Source organism: Silene latifolia, chromosome X, assembly GCF_048544455.1.
Source record: "Silene latifolia isolate original U9 population chromosome X, ASM4854445v1, whole genome shotgun sequence".
Taxonomy (NCBI): Eukaryota; Viridiplantae; Streptophyta; class Magnoliopsida; order Caryophyllales; family Caryophyllaceae; genus Silene; species Silene latifolia.
In genome coordinates this window covers 157,108,858-157,126,062 of record NC_133537.1, presented here as the reverse complement: position 1 = coordinate 157,126,062, position 17,205 = coordinate 157,108,858, and the positions used below count along the sequence as shown (strand labels likewise).

Here is a 17,205-nt window from a genome sequence, read left to right as displayed (position 1 = left end):
ATTTATAACTTTAATCCATAATGATATAACTTTTCTCCTAAATATTGTAACTTTAATATTTAAAGGGTACAACTTTAGTCCAAAATTGTATAACTTTAGTCCAAAATTGTATAACTTCAATCCACATTGTGTGCAACTTCAATGACATTGTGTGCAACTTCACTAACATTATGTATAACTTTAGTGTATATTTGTATAACTTTAGTCCAAAGTTGTATAACTCTAGTCCAAAGTTGTATAACTCTAGTCCAAAGTTGTATAACTTCAATCCAGTAGGAATGTGTGTAACTTCAATGAAAATATAACTTTTGTTTTCTCATTCCTCTTTGTTGACAAATGAAATATTAAGTATAACAACAAAAAATATAAGTATAACAAAAACAAAAAAACAAATAAAAACCAACACCATAAATTTGAATTTATATAAGTACTGTTTGTATAAATTTAGTCCATTTTTGTATAATTTTAGTCCATTTTGGTATAACTTTAATCCATTTTTGTATAACTTTAGTCATTTTTGATAAATTAATTGGAATTTTATATAATTTTATTTAACTTTAGTCCAATTTTGTTTTACGAGTGTAACTTTAGTCCAAAATTGTATAACTTTAATACAAAATCGTGTAACTTTAGTCCAAAATCGTATAACTTTAGTCCAACAAACGTATAACTTTAGTCTTACAAACTTATAACTTTAGTCCAAAATCGTTTAACTTTAGTCTATAATAGTATAACTTCATATTAGATGATGGATGCTTTTATGAGAGATAAACTAGAGAGAGAAAAGCTCTAAAATTCAGGAAACCTAAACAATAATGACGGCCGTTAAACACAACACCCATAACCGTTTTTCGCCATTACATAAAAATTCATCTTCTTCCTCGGTTTCTGGTGCTAAAAGTGCTCTGCTTGGTAGTAATGTTGCAAGTTCTTCGAAGCTGGGTCCTAAAGTTGCTACCTTTAGGGGTCCTACTTCTGCAGATACCACAAAGGTGAGATCTTTACATGAGATGCATGGAATTCCTGCCCTTACTCTGTCTGAGGAAGAAGAGGGTAATTGCCAGGATGGGTGGATACTTAGGAAAAATGGTAAAGATCAACCGGTCATGGAGCCTATTGCAGAGGAGGAATACTTGGTGGAGATGCTTCAATTCACGTCAGAGGACATCCAACCAGAGGTAGAATTTTGGAAAAACTCTGTCTTTTGTTATGTTTTAGGTGCCAATCCACCATGGAAGCTTATAGAGGACTATGTCTATAATGTTTGGGGAGATTTTGGCGTTGACAGAGTGTCGTTTTTGGATAATGGGATTTTCCTTGTTAGGTTTTCCAAACAGGGTAGTAGGGATGCTTTACTAAAATCTGGGTACTATCTGTTTGATAACAAACCTATAGTCATTAAACCCTGGGAAGTCTCATCTGAATTAGAGAAGGGTAAGGTTGATGTGGTCCCTGTTTGGATTCGTCTTGCTGGTATACCATTGAAGTTCTGGGGGAGATGTTTGCCTAAGATAGCTGGTCTTGTGGCGAATTTTGTTCAACTGGATGGACCTACTGTGGATAAAATTCAGTTGAGTTATGCTAGGGTTTTGGTTGAATTGAAAATGGATTAGAGTCTGCCTGATATGGTCAAATTTCTGGATGAACATGACAAAGTGATTCCTGTTTCTGTGTCATATGAGTGGAAACCTATTACCTGTACTAGTTGTACTGGTATAGGTCATCTTGCCACACAAATGCAGAAAGCCTGGTCCTAAGAAAGGGAAGAAATAGACCCAAAGCAGTATACCTAAACCAAAAAATCCTTCCCAACAAGTTTGGAGGCCAATGCAGAAAACTCAGACTTTTGCTCAGTCTCCTACTATTCTTACACCAGAGGCTTTCCCTCCTTTGGGTCAGGTTATATTGAGTCCCTTAGACAAATCTACACCTGCAAAGCAAATTATGAGGATAAATAGACAAGGGGGACTGGCTGGTGTCAGATTGTCTGGGAAATTCAGTCCATATACTTTTGCAGATGTCTTGGTAAGTAATGCTACTCCTGGAGGGGGAGTGGCTGAGAGTGGTAAGGACCCTCCAGAGACCATTCCTGATGCATAATATAGGTTTTTGGAATGTTAGGGGTCTTAATGACCTGAATAATCAGAAAGTGGTCAAATGGTTTATGCACAATAATGGGGTTGGTCTGTTTGGGGTGCTGGAAACTAAGCTTAAGCCTAGTACTCTGCTTAAGAGATCTACTTCTATTTGTGATGGTTGGAGTGTGACCACTAACTGTAGGTGGCATAAAGGGGGGAGAATCTGGATCTTTTGGAAACCTTCTTGTTTTGATATACAATTTTTGGCTTATAATGCACAATATATCCATATGTTAGTCCAGTCTCAAACTGATGGTAGGAAGTTTTACTTAACAATGATTTATGCTTTTAATGAGTTATAGGAAAGAGTGGAGCTGTGTGACTTTCTTAAACATGTGGCTACTGATTGTTCTGATCCTTGGCTCTGGCTTGGAGATTTTAATATTGTTCTATCTCCTATTGAAAGACTTGGTGGACAAACTACTGAGGTTGAAATGGAACAGTTTCAAGATTGTGCCTCCTTATGTTGTATGGATGATATTTCAGCTACTGGGGCTCTCTATACTTGGTCCAATAAACAAGTGGCTTCTACTAGAGTGTATAGCAGGTTGGATAGGGTAATGGGGAATCTTGAATGGATGGCTATGTTTGGTGATTACATTGCACATTTCCATCCTGAGGGTCTATTTGATCATTGCCCTTGTACTGTGGTGAATAAGAGAGCTGATTTGGGAGGGAAAAGAAGTTTTAAGTATTTCAATATGTGGAGCAAAGCTGCAGATTTCAAACCTAGTGTGCTTAATGTTTGGAGGAGAGATTTCCTGGCACTAAAATGTTTGGAGTAGTTAAGAAGTTAAAAGCCCTAAAACCAGTTCTCAAGAAGTTAAATAGTACTTGCTTCTCTGATATTGAAAATGCTACTGCTATTGCAAGTTTGGCTTTAGCTAATATTCAGCAAGCTTTGGTTGACAATCCTAGGGATCTGAATCTTATTCAACAGGAATTGGACTTAGCTAGGGATCTTAAGGAGCTTACTGTGGCTAGAGATAGCTTTTTATCTCAGAAAGCTAAAGTCCAATGGTCTGATATCCAGATGGCTTTGTACTGAGGGAGCTTATTCAACACTGCTTATTTCCATCATGCTATTAAAAAAAGAATTATGATGAATAAGGTATTCCAAATTGAAGATAAGGGTGGGAGGCTTTGTACTGAGGGAGCTGATATCCAGATGGCTTTGTTGGACTATTACCAGGCATTGCTGGGTTCTCATACTCAGACTCTTTCTGTACAGCAACATGTAATGACTGGTGGTCCCTGTTGTACTGAGGAACACTGGCTCATTTTAGCCCAGCCAGTTACTATAGAGGAAGTTAAGCACTGCATTTTCAGTATTCCTAATGGTAAATCACCTGGGCCTAATGGCTACTCAAGTTAATTTTATAAGGATGCGTGGGATATTATAGGTGATGAGGTTGGTGCTGCTGTTATTAATTTTTTTGATACTGGGAGGCTTTTGACTCAGGTTAACTCCACTGTTATCACTTTAATTCCTAAACTGGATAGACCTACAAGTGTGAAATATTTCAGACCTATCTCTTACTGTAATGTCCTCTATAAGGCAATTTCTAATATTATGTGCAATAGACTAGCAAGGGTCTTACCAGATATTATTAGTAGAAATCAAGGTGCCTTTGTTAAAGGGAGGAGTATTCTTGAAAATATACTCATTTGTCAAGATCTGGTAAGATTGTATAATAGAGGTATGGTGTCACCAAGGTGTATGTTCAAGCTTGACTTACAGAAGGCCTATGATTCAATTGAGTGGCACTTTGTGGACCAAATGTTACAAGCACTTAACTTTCCTGAGCATTTTAGGATGTTGATTATGCTGTGCATTACTACTCCTTCTTATACTCTTAATTTAAATGGTTCACAATTTGGCTTCTTTCATGGCAAAAGAGGATTGAGGCAAGGAGACCCTATATCTCCTCTCATTTTCTGCATTTGTATGGAGTACCTGGCAAGGGTTATGGAGTATGCCACTAGGAGATGGTACTTTAGATATCATCCTCTTTGTAAGAGCCTAAAGTTGACCCATCTTCTCTTTGTTGATGACTTGCTCATGTTCTGTAAGGGTGATATTAGGTCAATTATGCTTCTACTGAGGGCCTTATCTACTTTCTTTGAAACTTCTGGCTTGAGGGTCAATGCTTCTAAGTTAGAGGTTGTGTTTAATGGGGTTTCTGATGAGATGAGAATGGATATTGTTCAGGTTTCAGGGTTTCAACAAGGGGTATTACCATTCAAATATTTGGGGTCCCATCCAACCTGGCAGATTGTCTAAAGCTGATTGTCATATACTTTTGGATAAGGTGGTGCATAAGATCAGAGGCATTGGTGCAAGGAAATTAAGTTATGCAGGAAGGCTTGTCTTAATCAACTATGTGTTAAATACTCTCCATAATTATTGGGCTTCTATCTTTCTTATCCCTAAAGGAGTTATCAGAAGAATTGAAGCAATTTGCAGGAATTTCTTTTGGAGTGGGGAGTCTGAATATCACAGGGTACCTCTGATTGCTTGGGAGAAAATTTGTTGCAGGAAGAAGGAAGGTGGACTTGATATAAAAAGTGCTGAGGTGTGGAATAAGGCTACTGTTGGTAAATTAGTTAATTGGATACATACTAAAGTTGACAGGTTGCGGGTACTATGGATTGATCATGTCTATCTAAAAGGAGCAGACTGGCATAGTTATCAACTTCCTCCTGATTCCAATTGGAACTGGAGGAATATCTGTAAAGTTAAGGATATTCTGAACTCTGGTTTTGTGGGTGGTCACTGGCCGTCAGATGCTAGGGGCTACTCAATTCAGTCTGGTTACTACTGGTTGCAGGGTCCACACCCCCTAGTCCAGTGGTATAATAGTGTTTGGGCTACATACCTAAGCATTCTTTAGTTGGTTGGATGGTTAAGCATCAAGGTCTGCAGATGAGGGATAAGCTATTCCAGTTGCAGATTTGTGACATTAACAGTTGTGTGACTTGTGAACAAGCTGTTGAAACACATGATCATCTTTTTGGTAGCTGTGTTTATAGTTCACAGATTATTGATGGGATTGAATACTGGTTATGCAGGAGATTGTCTGGTTCTAACCTGAACTGTACAAAGCTGCAGAAGCTAGTTGTTAGGCTGGCATTGATGGCTACTTGGTACTGTATTTGGAAACAAAGAAATGAGTGCATGCTTTCCTTAACACTAGCTACACCAAGGAGAGTGATTAAGGAGATTCAATCAATAGTGAAGGCGCACATTCTTCAGAAAATTCAGACTACATTGCCTCAAAGGGATAAGGATTGGCTACTTAGCTTAAGTATTCAAGTATAATTTTAAGATTTTGTAGCCATTACTTGTATTGATAAATGTTGTAATAGTGTTTTATTATTAATGAAAAGCTCACATTCTACCAAAAAAAAAAAATAGTATAACTTCATTCATTTTTTGTATAACTTTAGTCCAAAATTGTATAACTTTACACATATTGCTATTGAAATTGTACATAATACCACTGAAGTTGCGCATAATGAACACTAAAGTTACACATTATAAATTTTGAACAAAAATTAACCAATAAGTCAAAAAAGTAGACTCCATTTTATTTTTTATGTTGAATTTTTGTAATTTTAGTACAAAGGGTGTAACTTTAGTCGTAAATAGTATAACTTTAGAGGTTAATAGTATAACTTTATTTTGATTATTGTATAATTTTGGCACAAAATATGGAACTTTAAAAAAAGAGAAATAAAAAACCAAAATACTAAAAATTAATATGGAGTACTTCAATCCATAATAACAAAAACCCGTTCATCAAACAAAAAAACCCGTAAATCTAAGAAAAAACCAAAAACCAATCAAAACAAACTTGAATGGTTGTGTAACTTCAATTCATACAATGTATAACTTTAGATGTTTATTGTGTAACTTTATTGTTTAAAGGGTATAACTTTAGATATAAATAGTATAACTTTAATTGCAATAATAAGACGAATTTAGATCTGAAAAATTAATAGATCTAAAAAAACCAACAACAACACACAAAATTAACACCAAATCTGAAATAATAATAAAAAAACAGATTTGAATACAAAATCTGAAAAAAATACAAAAAAAGATGGCTTTTTATGAGACGAGTAACTTTAATAGAAACAAGATAAAAAAAATGAAAAAAAAACAAGCACAACAAAAACAACACAAACAAAAACCCTCAAAAAAAATAAAATAATCAAAAGAATAATAAAATAACAAAAAAAAACCAACCACCACCACTTATCATACACCTACCAAACAAGATGAATTAATCAAAGTAAATCAGAAAAATTAAAAAAAAAATGGACAATAAAAATAAAACAAGGACCCATACAAATAAATAAATATATAAAAAACAAAACAAAACAAAACATGAACAAAAAAAACAAAAATAAAACAAAATAAAACTACAAAACTGGACTGAGGAGGGAGGCGGCAGAAGGCGGTGGTCGATCTGAGAGGAGGAGGTGCGGGTTGTTGTTTTTTGTGGTGGAGGTTGAGGTTCGGTGGTGGTTGTGGTGGTGATGTGGTTGGCGAGAAGTTGGTCGTGGGGCAAGAAGTTGGTGGTGGGTGTTGATGGGGTCAGCGGCATGAGGGAGTGGTGGCGTGTGGTAGTGTAGCCGGTGGGGTTGGGTGGGTTGGGTTGTTGGTCGGGTGGTGTAGTCGGTGGATTCGGGATCTATGAAGGCGGCGGTTTGGAGGTCGGAAATGGTGGCTGTTGGGTTTGGTCGGGTGATACGCATGGTGGTTGTAGTGGCTGTCGTTTTTTTTTTTTTGAGTTTGGTTTTTTTTTTTTGTATTGGTTTTTTTTTCGAGAGGATGGGAGGAAAATGAGAGAAAATGAGGGAATGAGAGAGAATGAGGGAGAATGAATAATGAGGAAGTGAGTAGGGAGATTAGAATGGGAAGGAGTTATACATGATTAGAAGAAGTTATGGAGGATTAGGAAGGGAGATTAGTGAGGGAGATTTATGGCCCTTCATTGAGATGTAATCTCATCCCTCCATTCCCTTCATCCAAGAGCCCTTATAAGGAACTTAGGGACTCATATATGAGGGACTTATGAGAATCCATATATATATATATATATATATATATATATATATATATATATATATATATATATATATATATATATATATATATATATATATATATATATGTATATATAGAGAGAGAGAGAGAGAGATAGGATCTTGTGAGTTTTGGTTCTTATGGTGAGTTGTGAGTTTGTGATTGGAAATCTCAGCCACTAGATTATATTAGAGATGAATGGTCAAAATCTAATCTTACATGTCATATAAAATAACTGTCATTTACTTATTTTCTTTTTTTCTAGTGTTACTCTTTTTTTTTAACTTTAAATTTTTTTTATCTTCTTTTTTTTAACCTCATGTTATTATGCTTTTTTTAATGCAACTTTGATTTTTTTTCTCTTATGTTTTTTCTCTAATGTTCTCATTATGTTACCCTTTTTTTTCTTTTTCTTTTTGTACCAGATTTTTTTTTGACTTGAAATTTTTTTTACTCTTATTTTTTTTTACTACATGTTATTGTGCTCTTATTGTTATTCCGCTGTTATTGTGATGTTATTCTGCTGTCACTTTGATTTTTTTTACGACTTTGATTTTTTTTCCTCTTTTTTTTACCACATGTTATTGTGCTCTTATTGTTATTCCGTTGTTATTGTGATGTTATTCTGCTGTCACTTTGATTTTTTTTTACGACTTTGATTTATTTTTCGTTTTTTTTTTACCACGTGTTATTGTGCTGTTATTGTGCTCTTATTGTGATGTTATTCCGGTGTCACTTTGATTTATTTACTACTTTGATTTTTTACTCTTATTTTTACCGCATGTTATTGTGCTATTATTCTGGTGTTATTGTGATGTTATTTCGGTGCCACTTTGATTTTTTTTACGACTTGATTTTTTTTCTTTTTTTTTACCACGTGTTATTGTGTTGTTATTCTACTGTTATTCTGCTGTTATTGTGATGTTATTACTTTGATTTTTTTCACTACTTTGATTTTTTTACTCTTTTTGTTACCGCATGTTATTGTGCTGTTATTCTGGTGTTATTGTAATGTTATTCCGGGGTCACTTTAATTTTTTTTACTACTTTGATTTTTTTACTCTTTTTTTTAACACATGTTATTGTGCTATTATTCCGGTGTATTGTTATTCTGGTGTTATTGTGATGTTATTCCGGTGTTACTTTGATTTTTTTTACTACTTTGTTTTTTTTTTTCTCTTTTTTAACCACGTGTTATTGTACTGTTATTCTGGTGGTATTGTTATTCTGGTGTTATTGTGATTTATTCCGGTGTTACTTCAATTTTTTTTACTATGATTTTTACTCTACTTGGTCTCAACATAGAGGTTTTTTTTAGCAAGGAAGCATTTTCTTTGCTCTCTCGGTGCCTTCCATTTCACCAGAGAAGCATAACCGACACATGACATTAACATTCCCATTCACATTGACAGTTGCATTAACATTCTCATTCACTTGCGCCGGATCCTGTGCAGCAGAATCTTTTGGTAGTTCCTGATCCAATAGAAAATACATTCAAACACAAATTATACACAATGTATGGTGTCACAGAGGTTTACAAAAAAATAGGAAGTACATGAACAATGTGTATAAACTCGACCAACAATTCAACATCGGATACATCATGACAGAATGTTTCTAAAATCTAAAACTGAGGCATAAGCTAAAAGGGAGTACAAAAATCAGAATGCACATCGTCGCCACTGTAATATTGCCGATGCTTACAATATTCGCCACTGTAATATTGTCGATGCCGATCTAATTACCCGAACTTGATACCATGATGACACCAAAGTGAAATTCCTCCGTCCCAATCATTTGTTTATTTTTGATAAAAATACTCCTCACAAAGAGAAAAAGGTAAACAAATGATTGAGACAGAGGGAGTATATAAAGTTGTGTATGTATGATCATAGTGTTGAGATAGCTACGAAGATTTATGAAGTATCTCCATTTCTTTGATACTAGTATAAACAACTGAAGTCAATTCTAGATTGTTATCGAGTTGGTGCTTTACTAGAAATTTGATAATGAATATGGTAAAACAAAGCATCCTTAACCTTTTCTATAGAAATAATGTTGGAAAACCCGTATGAGACATTCTCATAACCTGCTTTCAATCAGAATTAACCCTCATATTAAAACTGAGGCATAAGCTAAAAGGGAGTACAAGAATCAATATTCGGTTTTCTCAGTTTAATATTGCCGATGGCGACAAGAAGTTAAGGTTTATTAAATTAGATCGCCATTGTTGAAATCTGAAATTTTTTTGGGGATTTTTTTGACAGGGAGTTAGGTTTATGGAGAAGAGAGGAGTAAATATAAGAGTCGAAGAGGAAATTAGGAAGTAAGACGCGTGTTTTGTTATTATCTCAGCCGTGTATTTCGACTTATCTAATGGTTATATATATATATATATATATAGAATTAGGATCACATGAGTCCACCCTATCTTTTTGAGTCCGTGAGTCCATGATATAATATCACACGTTACATTAAATAATATCACAGCTTACAGTATCACACGTTATACTAAACAATATCACAGCTGGAAAAAAAAAACTTTTTGAAAAAAAAAATTGAAAAAAAAAACCGTGATATTGTTTTGTAATACAATATCACACGTTATGCTAAACAATATCACACATTATACTAAACAATATCACAGCTTTCACGAAAAAAAAAATTGTTAAAAAAAATTTCGTGATATTGTTTTGTAATACAATATCACAAGTTATGCTAAACAATATCACACGTTATACTAAACAATATCACAGCTTACATGAAAAAAAAAATTCGAAAAAAAAATTCCCGAAAAAAAAAAATTTCGAAAAAAAAATTCGAAAAAAAAAATTTTCGAAAAAAAAAAAATTTTGAAAAAAAAAATTTGAAAAAAAAAAAATTTCGTGGTATTGTTTTGTATAGTGCGTGATATTGTTTTATGGACTGATGGACTCAAATATTTAGGTGGACTGACCGGATCCTATATATATATATAAGGCGGATCTTTTTACTGTACCAACATAGTATAAGAACGAGGACGCACACCCAAGTGCTCATTATAAGTGATTGGGATATTACCACGAAATTGTTTAATCTGAACTGGTAACTGTACGGAGATGACAAAAAACGCCTAGCGCCTATCCACGGCATAACGGCATAACGGCAAAACGGTGTCTCTCCTTCCGCAGTTATCAATTCAGTTTGAACAAAATGTGTACCCTCACTAAACCTTCTTATTTTATGTTGATAGGTAATAAAACCATCTTAAAATAATAACACATCCATGGTTTAATATATAACTTAATCAAGTGTCGTCATAATTCAACAAAGGATTTAGCCTATTAGGCTCATCCTTAGAGTAAACTAAAATAAATTTAAAACAAGAAAAATAAAAACAAGAAAACTTACAAACTTAGATTGTGCTCAGTATAGAAGACTAACGGTTGACGAGATTTTATTAATAAGAAAGAAGATTTACAAGAGAGAGAGAGAGCTAAGAGAGAGGGGTAGGAGAAGCCTGCCTCTAACTAAAACGTTTGCCCGTTTATATAGGCAAAATATAAAAGCTATTCACAATTATTACAAAACACTTTATTAGTGTTAAAAAACTATTGCAAAATTAGTGCGGGAACTGCTATTAGTGCCCATTATTGTCCAAGCTTTTCATGCGTCATTGCATGCGTGTTTCCTGGGTGGTTTTTATTCCACTATTTTCCCTTTGTCTTTTGATTTGGCATTTTTGGCCCTGTTGTTGATTATTTCTTCTTCTATTAATAGTTGGACTTCTGTTTCTTCTTCCATTTCTTGAGCATCTTGAAGAAGTTCAAATTTATTCTTGCTATTGGATGCTGTTGATTTTGTCATTGATACATCACTTGTCTGGGATTTATTATCCTCATTCATTCTTCTTTGAGCTAGAGCCCTTTCGCCAATTTATTGTAATGGCAAAGAATTTCATCTTCATTTATCTTTAATCAAAATAATTCTTCGATGGTTGGAATTCTTCCAATTCTCCGCTTTCCTCAAAGATTGAAGATAATTAGACTATCAATCTTGTCCTGAATTAGATTGATAGTGTATATACACTTTAACTCATTAGTGTCTTTATCTTGTCTTAACATGGCGTCCCAAAAACGAGAATATGATTCTCTTTTTAAACAAAATAATTTGATATTATTATATCCTGTTTTGGGGATAAACTTCCAAATCCAGGGAATAGAAAATTCAATAAAGAAATTCATTTGAATAATGCCAGGAATATCATCCTGATCAGTTTTTGGAAGTAACTCCTTCCATTCGTCATAAAGATCTTTAAAGATTTGTGGCAGAATATTTTCATTAGGTCCATAAAATTGCCACCATTTAATTAACCAATTTGGCGATTTTGATCAAAAACTTCGTGGTAAATTTTTATTAGCCATGTGTGGCTCTTCGTAGGATTTTCATATAAGAAAACTTGATCAAAAGCCTGGACATAATCCCAGTAATTGTATTCAACTTTGATATTATTTTTGTTTATTAAGGTTTTAGAAGTAGATGGAGTTATTCCCCATTCTTCAATGGATATTATCCTTTTAATATTGATTTTTGAAAATCTCCAGAAATTTCCTGGATCTTCCCAATGATTAAAATTGCATTCATTATCAGAGAGAATGCCTTCATAAAATCCTCGACTTTTATAAGTCTCCATAGGATAATGGTTATTGGTTAAATAACGGTTATATAATAACCAAGGGTTATCTTCCCATTTCTTATCGAAATTTTGGAGTATAATAATCTCCCTTTCTTCTGGTGATTTCACCATTTTCTCTTTTTCATCAAGAGATTCTTTCATAATTTTTTTGAAAGATGGGGAACTTATATTAAGTCCTTTTTGTTTCCATATTTGGAATTCTTCAAATTCATCCGTTGTGATATTATCACATAAATTTTTGGCTATTAGCCTTTTTTCACCATATTGTGCCAAAATATTATTTGGTCTTATATAACCAGATGAGGATCCTGGTCCTGGGTTATTCCCAGTTTTGATAATTTCGGATGATTTTCCTGGGTTATTCCCATATCCGATAATTGAGGATAATTGTCCTGTATTATGGGTATTCCCATATCTAATAATTGAGGATGATTGTCTTCCTCTCCCTCTATTAGAAGGATGCATAAAGCGGCCACGGCCACGGCCTCGACCAAACTCCATTCCTGAAATAATTAACAAATTGTTATAGAGTTAAATACTCCCTTGTTAAGAAATCAGGGAGATGATTATCAGATCCTTTTTTATAATGTATTTCAAAATCAAAAGGGGCTAAATGAGCTTGCCACCTTGCAAACATTTGTTTGGAAACATCATGTTTAAAATCTTTTGAAACATAAATTTCGCAAACTACAATCGTTCTTATTGTAAATTTTTGGTTATATAAATCATTCTGAAATTTTAAAACACATCTGACTATGGCTAAAACTTCTTTAGCAACCGTTGCATAATTAGATTGTGCAGAATTCCATTTTCCTGAATAAAAACGGACTAAAAATTCCTGTTTATTATTAGGATCTATTTGTTTAAGAATCCCTCCATAACCAATGTCCAAGCATCGCTTTCTACTATTTTTTCCCAATGAGGGTTTGCCAAACTAAGGCATGGTAAAGATATAACTTTACTCTTAATTTTCCCGACAGCTCTAGTGTGATCATTAGACCAAGCACAGGATTTTTCTTCAACTTTGTCATATAAAATAGCTGTATCTTTTGCCAAGTCATCATAATAAGGTGAAATATAATTCAAATTTCCCAAGAATCTTTGAAGTTGAGTTTTGTCAATGATTTCATCTGGGAATTTAGAACCAAATTCAATACTTCTATTAATAGGAATAATTTGGCCTTTCTCAATATTATGACCTAAAAATCTGACTTTAGTTTGAAATAGAGACATTTTAGTTTTAGAAATAACTAAACCATTAGATATGACAATCTTTTTGAAAATATCTAAATGTTTAAAATGTTCTTCTATATTCATAGAGAAGATGAGAATGTCATCAATATAAACTATGATAAAATGACTATAATTGTTAAAAATATCATTCATAATTTTCTCAAATTCGATGGAGCATTTTTCAATCCAAAAGGCATAACATGCCATTCATATTGTCCAAAAGGAACATTAAAAGCAGTTTTGTATCTGTCTGCTGGTCAATTTGAATCGCTAATAACCAGATTTTAAATCAAATTTAGAAAAAATTAGAGCTTTATACAAACGGTCTAATAAATCCTTTTTATTAGGTATTGGATATCTAATCCATTTTAAGACCTTATTTAAAGGTTTATAATTAATGACTAATCTAGGAACTCCTCGTTCCTTTTCAAAGATTTTTGTTAACATAAAAAGTCATGCAAGACCATGGTGATTTGGATGGTCCAATAAGCTTTTTCTCTAAAAGAGAACTTATTTCTTTTTTGCAAAATCCTAAATATTCTGAATTCATTTGACAAGGCCTAGCCTTGGTAGGAACATTATCTTCCCTGAAATCTTCTTCATAAGGAAGATTTACTATATGCTTTTTTCTGCTCCAAAAGCATTAGGATGGTCATTACAAATAGATAAAGAAAATTGGTTTTCAATATCAATAATTTTTTGTTTTAATCTAGGATTATTAAGTTTTTGATCTATAGTTAAAATGTTAACTTCATGTTTTAAAAACTTAATTGATTTTCTTTTAAAGAAATTCTATCATAAATCTCATTTATAGTTTTCATAAAGGGTTTCATGATGAAACTGAAAGTAATAGTTTTTCCTCGATAATTTGCAGTTAAATTCTTATTATCTGCAGTAAAAGGATAAATTTTTGTTATAAAAGGTGTTCCAAGAATAATAGGAACCGAGAGTTTATTTTTTACTAAAAGAAAGCTTAAAGGTATGCAAGTGTTATTAACACATATATCAGCTTTTGGGAGTTTAAAATCAATATCTAATTTATCTCCTCCTGCTTGAGATAAACTATGAGTAGTTTTGACAAAATACCTGGAGTCAATTTCTCCTTCTTGTATGACATTTAAATCTGCTCCAGTATCAATTAAAGCAATAAATTCTTTAGAAAATTGATTATTAATTCTAAGAAGAATCTTAACATACCATTTTTGTCCAGCAACCATATTTATGGTTTGGAGAAATTTTTTATTCCTCTTTAATTCTGGGAGAGTAGTAACAAGTTGATTAGCTTGATCTTTGCCACTAGGGTTAAGAATAGGAATCTCATGGTTATCAACCTTTTTGTCATTAGATTCTTGATCATTGTTTAGCAAATCATTTTGAAAAATAAAAAGTTGTTCAAGATTAGAAATTCTTGTATCATTTCTTTGTTCTTCAATTTTTAGAAGTTTAATCTGAGATTTTAAATTATCCATTTCTTTCAAAATATCTTGTAAAGAAGAAGGATTAGAAGTTGTGTTTTTATTTTGAAGACGTTTATAAACTTCATTTAAAGAATAAGGTTTTTCTTCTCAAAATTTTTATTTTTATAATCCAAATTATTATGAGAAGTGCTAGGTATATTTTCAATGATTTGTGATCTTAAATCAGCACTTGGGATGGCTTTTAAAACATCCAACCAATCATTATTGGTGAGAACTTGTAATTTGGCATTTTGAAAATTGGATAAAAGATTAAAGTATTCATCCTTTTTGGGATTAATACAAGCTTTTCCCCGTCCACAGGGTTCACATTCTGAATTAGTAGTTTCAACTACTGTCTGTAAAAAAGAATCATTTTTAAGGATTTTTAAATTATTACTAGAATTACTAGAATTATCGAATTATCGGACATAGCTTCCGATTCACTTTGCAGATCAAGTTCATTAAGAAATAATTTTGAAATCTTGTCTTTAAGATCATCATCTATATCAAGATTATTAATTTGTTTTTGGGTCCAAAGAATTGTTTGCCATATGACCCTTTTTATTGCATTTAAAACACCTTATTTCTTTTGAAGGTATATAACCCCTTTTCCTATACTGCTTTTTATGGAATTTTCTTTGATTTTTCCGATAAGTTTTTTCTTCAAGTTTAGCTTTAGAATATCTTTTCTTTTTATATCTAGGAGAATAAATTCTATCATTGCTTTTGTTTTGTTTTCTACGAGAAGTAGAAGGCATATCCATACCAAATTGTTCACAAAATTCACCTAATTGGCTTCTTTCAATAATGTTCGATGTTTGAGTTTGTTGGTTTAATTTAATCTCATTACAAAGGTTTATTCCTTCAAATGTACAAGCTTTAATAAGGTGACCATAATTATATTTTTCGTAATTAATAGAAGGATTTTCTCCACGAAGAATTTTTCTAATTCTTTCAAAGAAATAAGTGTGGTAGACCATCAATAAATTTACCTTTCCAATGAGAGCTATTGCATTCCGGTAAAAGCATGACTCTGCTAAGGAAGGTGTCTTTGTACCACCTAAAATCAGTTAAAGTTTTACATCTAAAATTTTGTAAAAGAGTTCTTGTGGAATCATAATTATTCCCCAATTGACCAGTAAAATGATCAAGTATATTGACAAGTAAAGTGTAAACCGCAGTTTCTGTAGGCACTTCATCTTTAATTTCTACATTCGTAAAAATAGCTATTTTTTGTTCATTAGTGAGGTAATTATCCCACCATCCTTTAAGTTGACCGGTAAATCCTGATGCTATCATTTTAGCAACAAAGAGAATCACTATTATTAGCATTTTTACAAACTTGCGAATACATAAGCATTCTATGGCATTGGTTATGAATTTGTTTTTCAAAGAAAATAATCTATATTCCATTCATAGATATGAGATCCACTATAACTATTACTGATAATCTCAGCATTTTCTTCATGCCCAATATCAACAGGTGAAGGTCTTCTATTATAATATAGAGTATCAATAGGTTTTTGACTCCATTTATTTCTTGAAATAACATTCAAATCATCTTTTGAATTTGGATTGAATTCTTCACTTAAAGTTTGCAATTTTAAATTTGCAACCTTATTTGCCAACCGACTTATAAGTCGTTCATTGTTAATGTCGGATAAAAATTTAAAATTCTCTATATCGGAGGATTTTTATAATAGGAGTTATTTCTTGCAAAGAAGAAAGGTCTTTAGTCTTGGTATTTTGAATGACTTCATTAAGAAGATTTATGACTTTATTAGCCTTATGATGTAAATCAGAACATGTTCACCAAGAATTTTTAAAGATAGATTAGCATAATTATTTTGTTCGCTTAAATAATTTAAATGTTTAGTAGTCGTGCTAATAATTCCATCTTCATACATTTTTGAAAGGGGCATGTAAGAACACCCATCTAATTTAAATTTCTTAAGAGGAGGATAAATTCCCTTAACTTCATTACCATTGATAAGTTCAAAATTTCTTTCAAGAATAGTTAAATGATTATATAAATAAGTTGAACAATACCAAGGGACAAAATAAATAATCAAGCATTTACTTGATTTGCAGTATTCATAAAATTCATCTTGCAAAATATCTTGCTGTTCTTCATCAAAATTATGAAAAAACCAATTTCTAAATTTTTCCCAAATAGGAGATTCAAATTCATTACTAATTAATTTTCTGGTTAAGGAACCAGGAGAAAAATCTAGTAAGGCCTTCTTAATCATCAGTATAACTTATTTGGGACAATGTGTCCGCTTCCTTTTTAGAATGTCGTCTTAAAATTTTATCAGAATGCATTCTTAAAACATCTTCATCTGTTTCAATAAAATCTTCATCTCTTAATTGAGAAGTTGAACACCTAGATGTACTAGGTATATCTAAATCTTGATCAAGGGCTGAAATAAAAGTCCTATTAGAAAAAGATCTAGTCATTTTTGAAGTACTACTTCTTGGTCGAATATGTTTATTACCAAAATTTAAAGTAACAATGTGACTCCTTCAGAGTTCTGTCAGACATCAAGTAAATTAGTCTCCATAATTGGTTGAGGAGGCATAGCTTGGGTTATAGTCCAATTTTCA

The 17,205-nt window shown here is 32.5% G+C and overlaps 1 protein-coding gene across 1 annotated transcript; it reads left to right on the top strand.

The window, feature by feature from the left end:
- The first annotated feature begins 1,827 nt into the window (after nucleotides 1-1,827).
- Nucleotides 1,828-3,186, top strand: LOC141618659 (uncharacterized). The gene is made up of 3 exons (XM_074435748.1): nucleotides 1,828-2,025; nucleotides 2,441-2,788; nucleotides 2,890-3,186. The coding sequence occupies exons 1-3, from the start codon at nucleotides 1,828-1,830 to the stop codon at nucleotides 3,184-3,186; spliced, it is 843 nt and encodes a 280-aa protein (XP_074291849.1).
- Nucleotides 3,187-17,205: the final 14,019 nt, after the last annotated feature.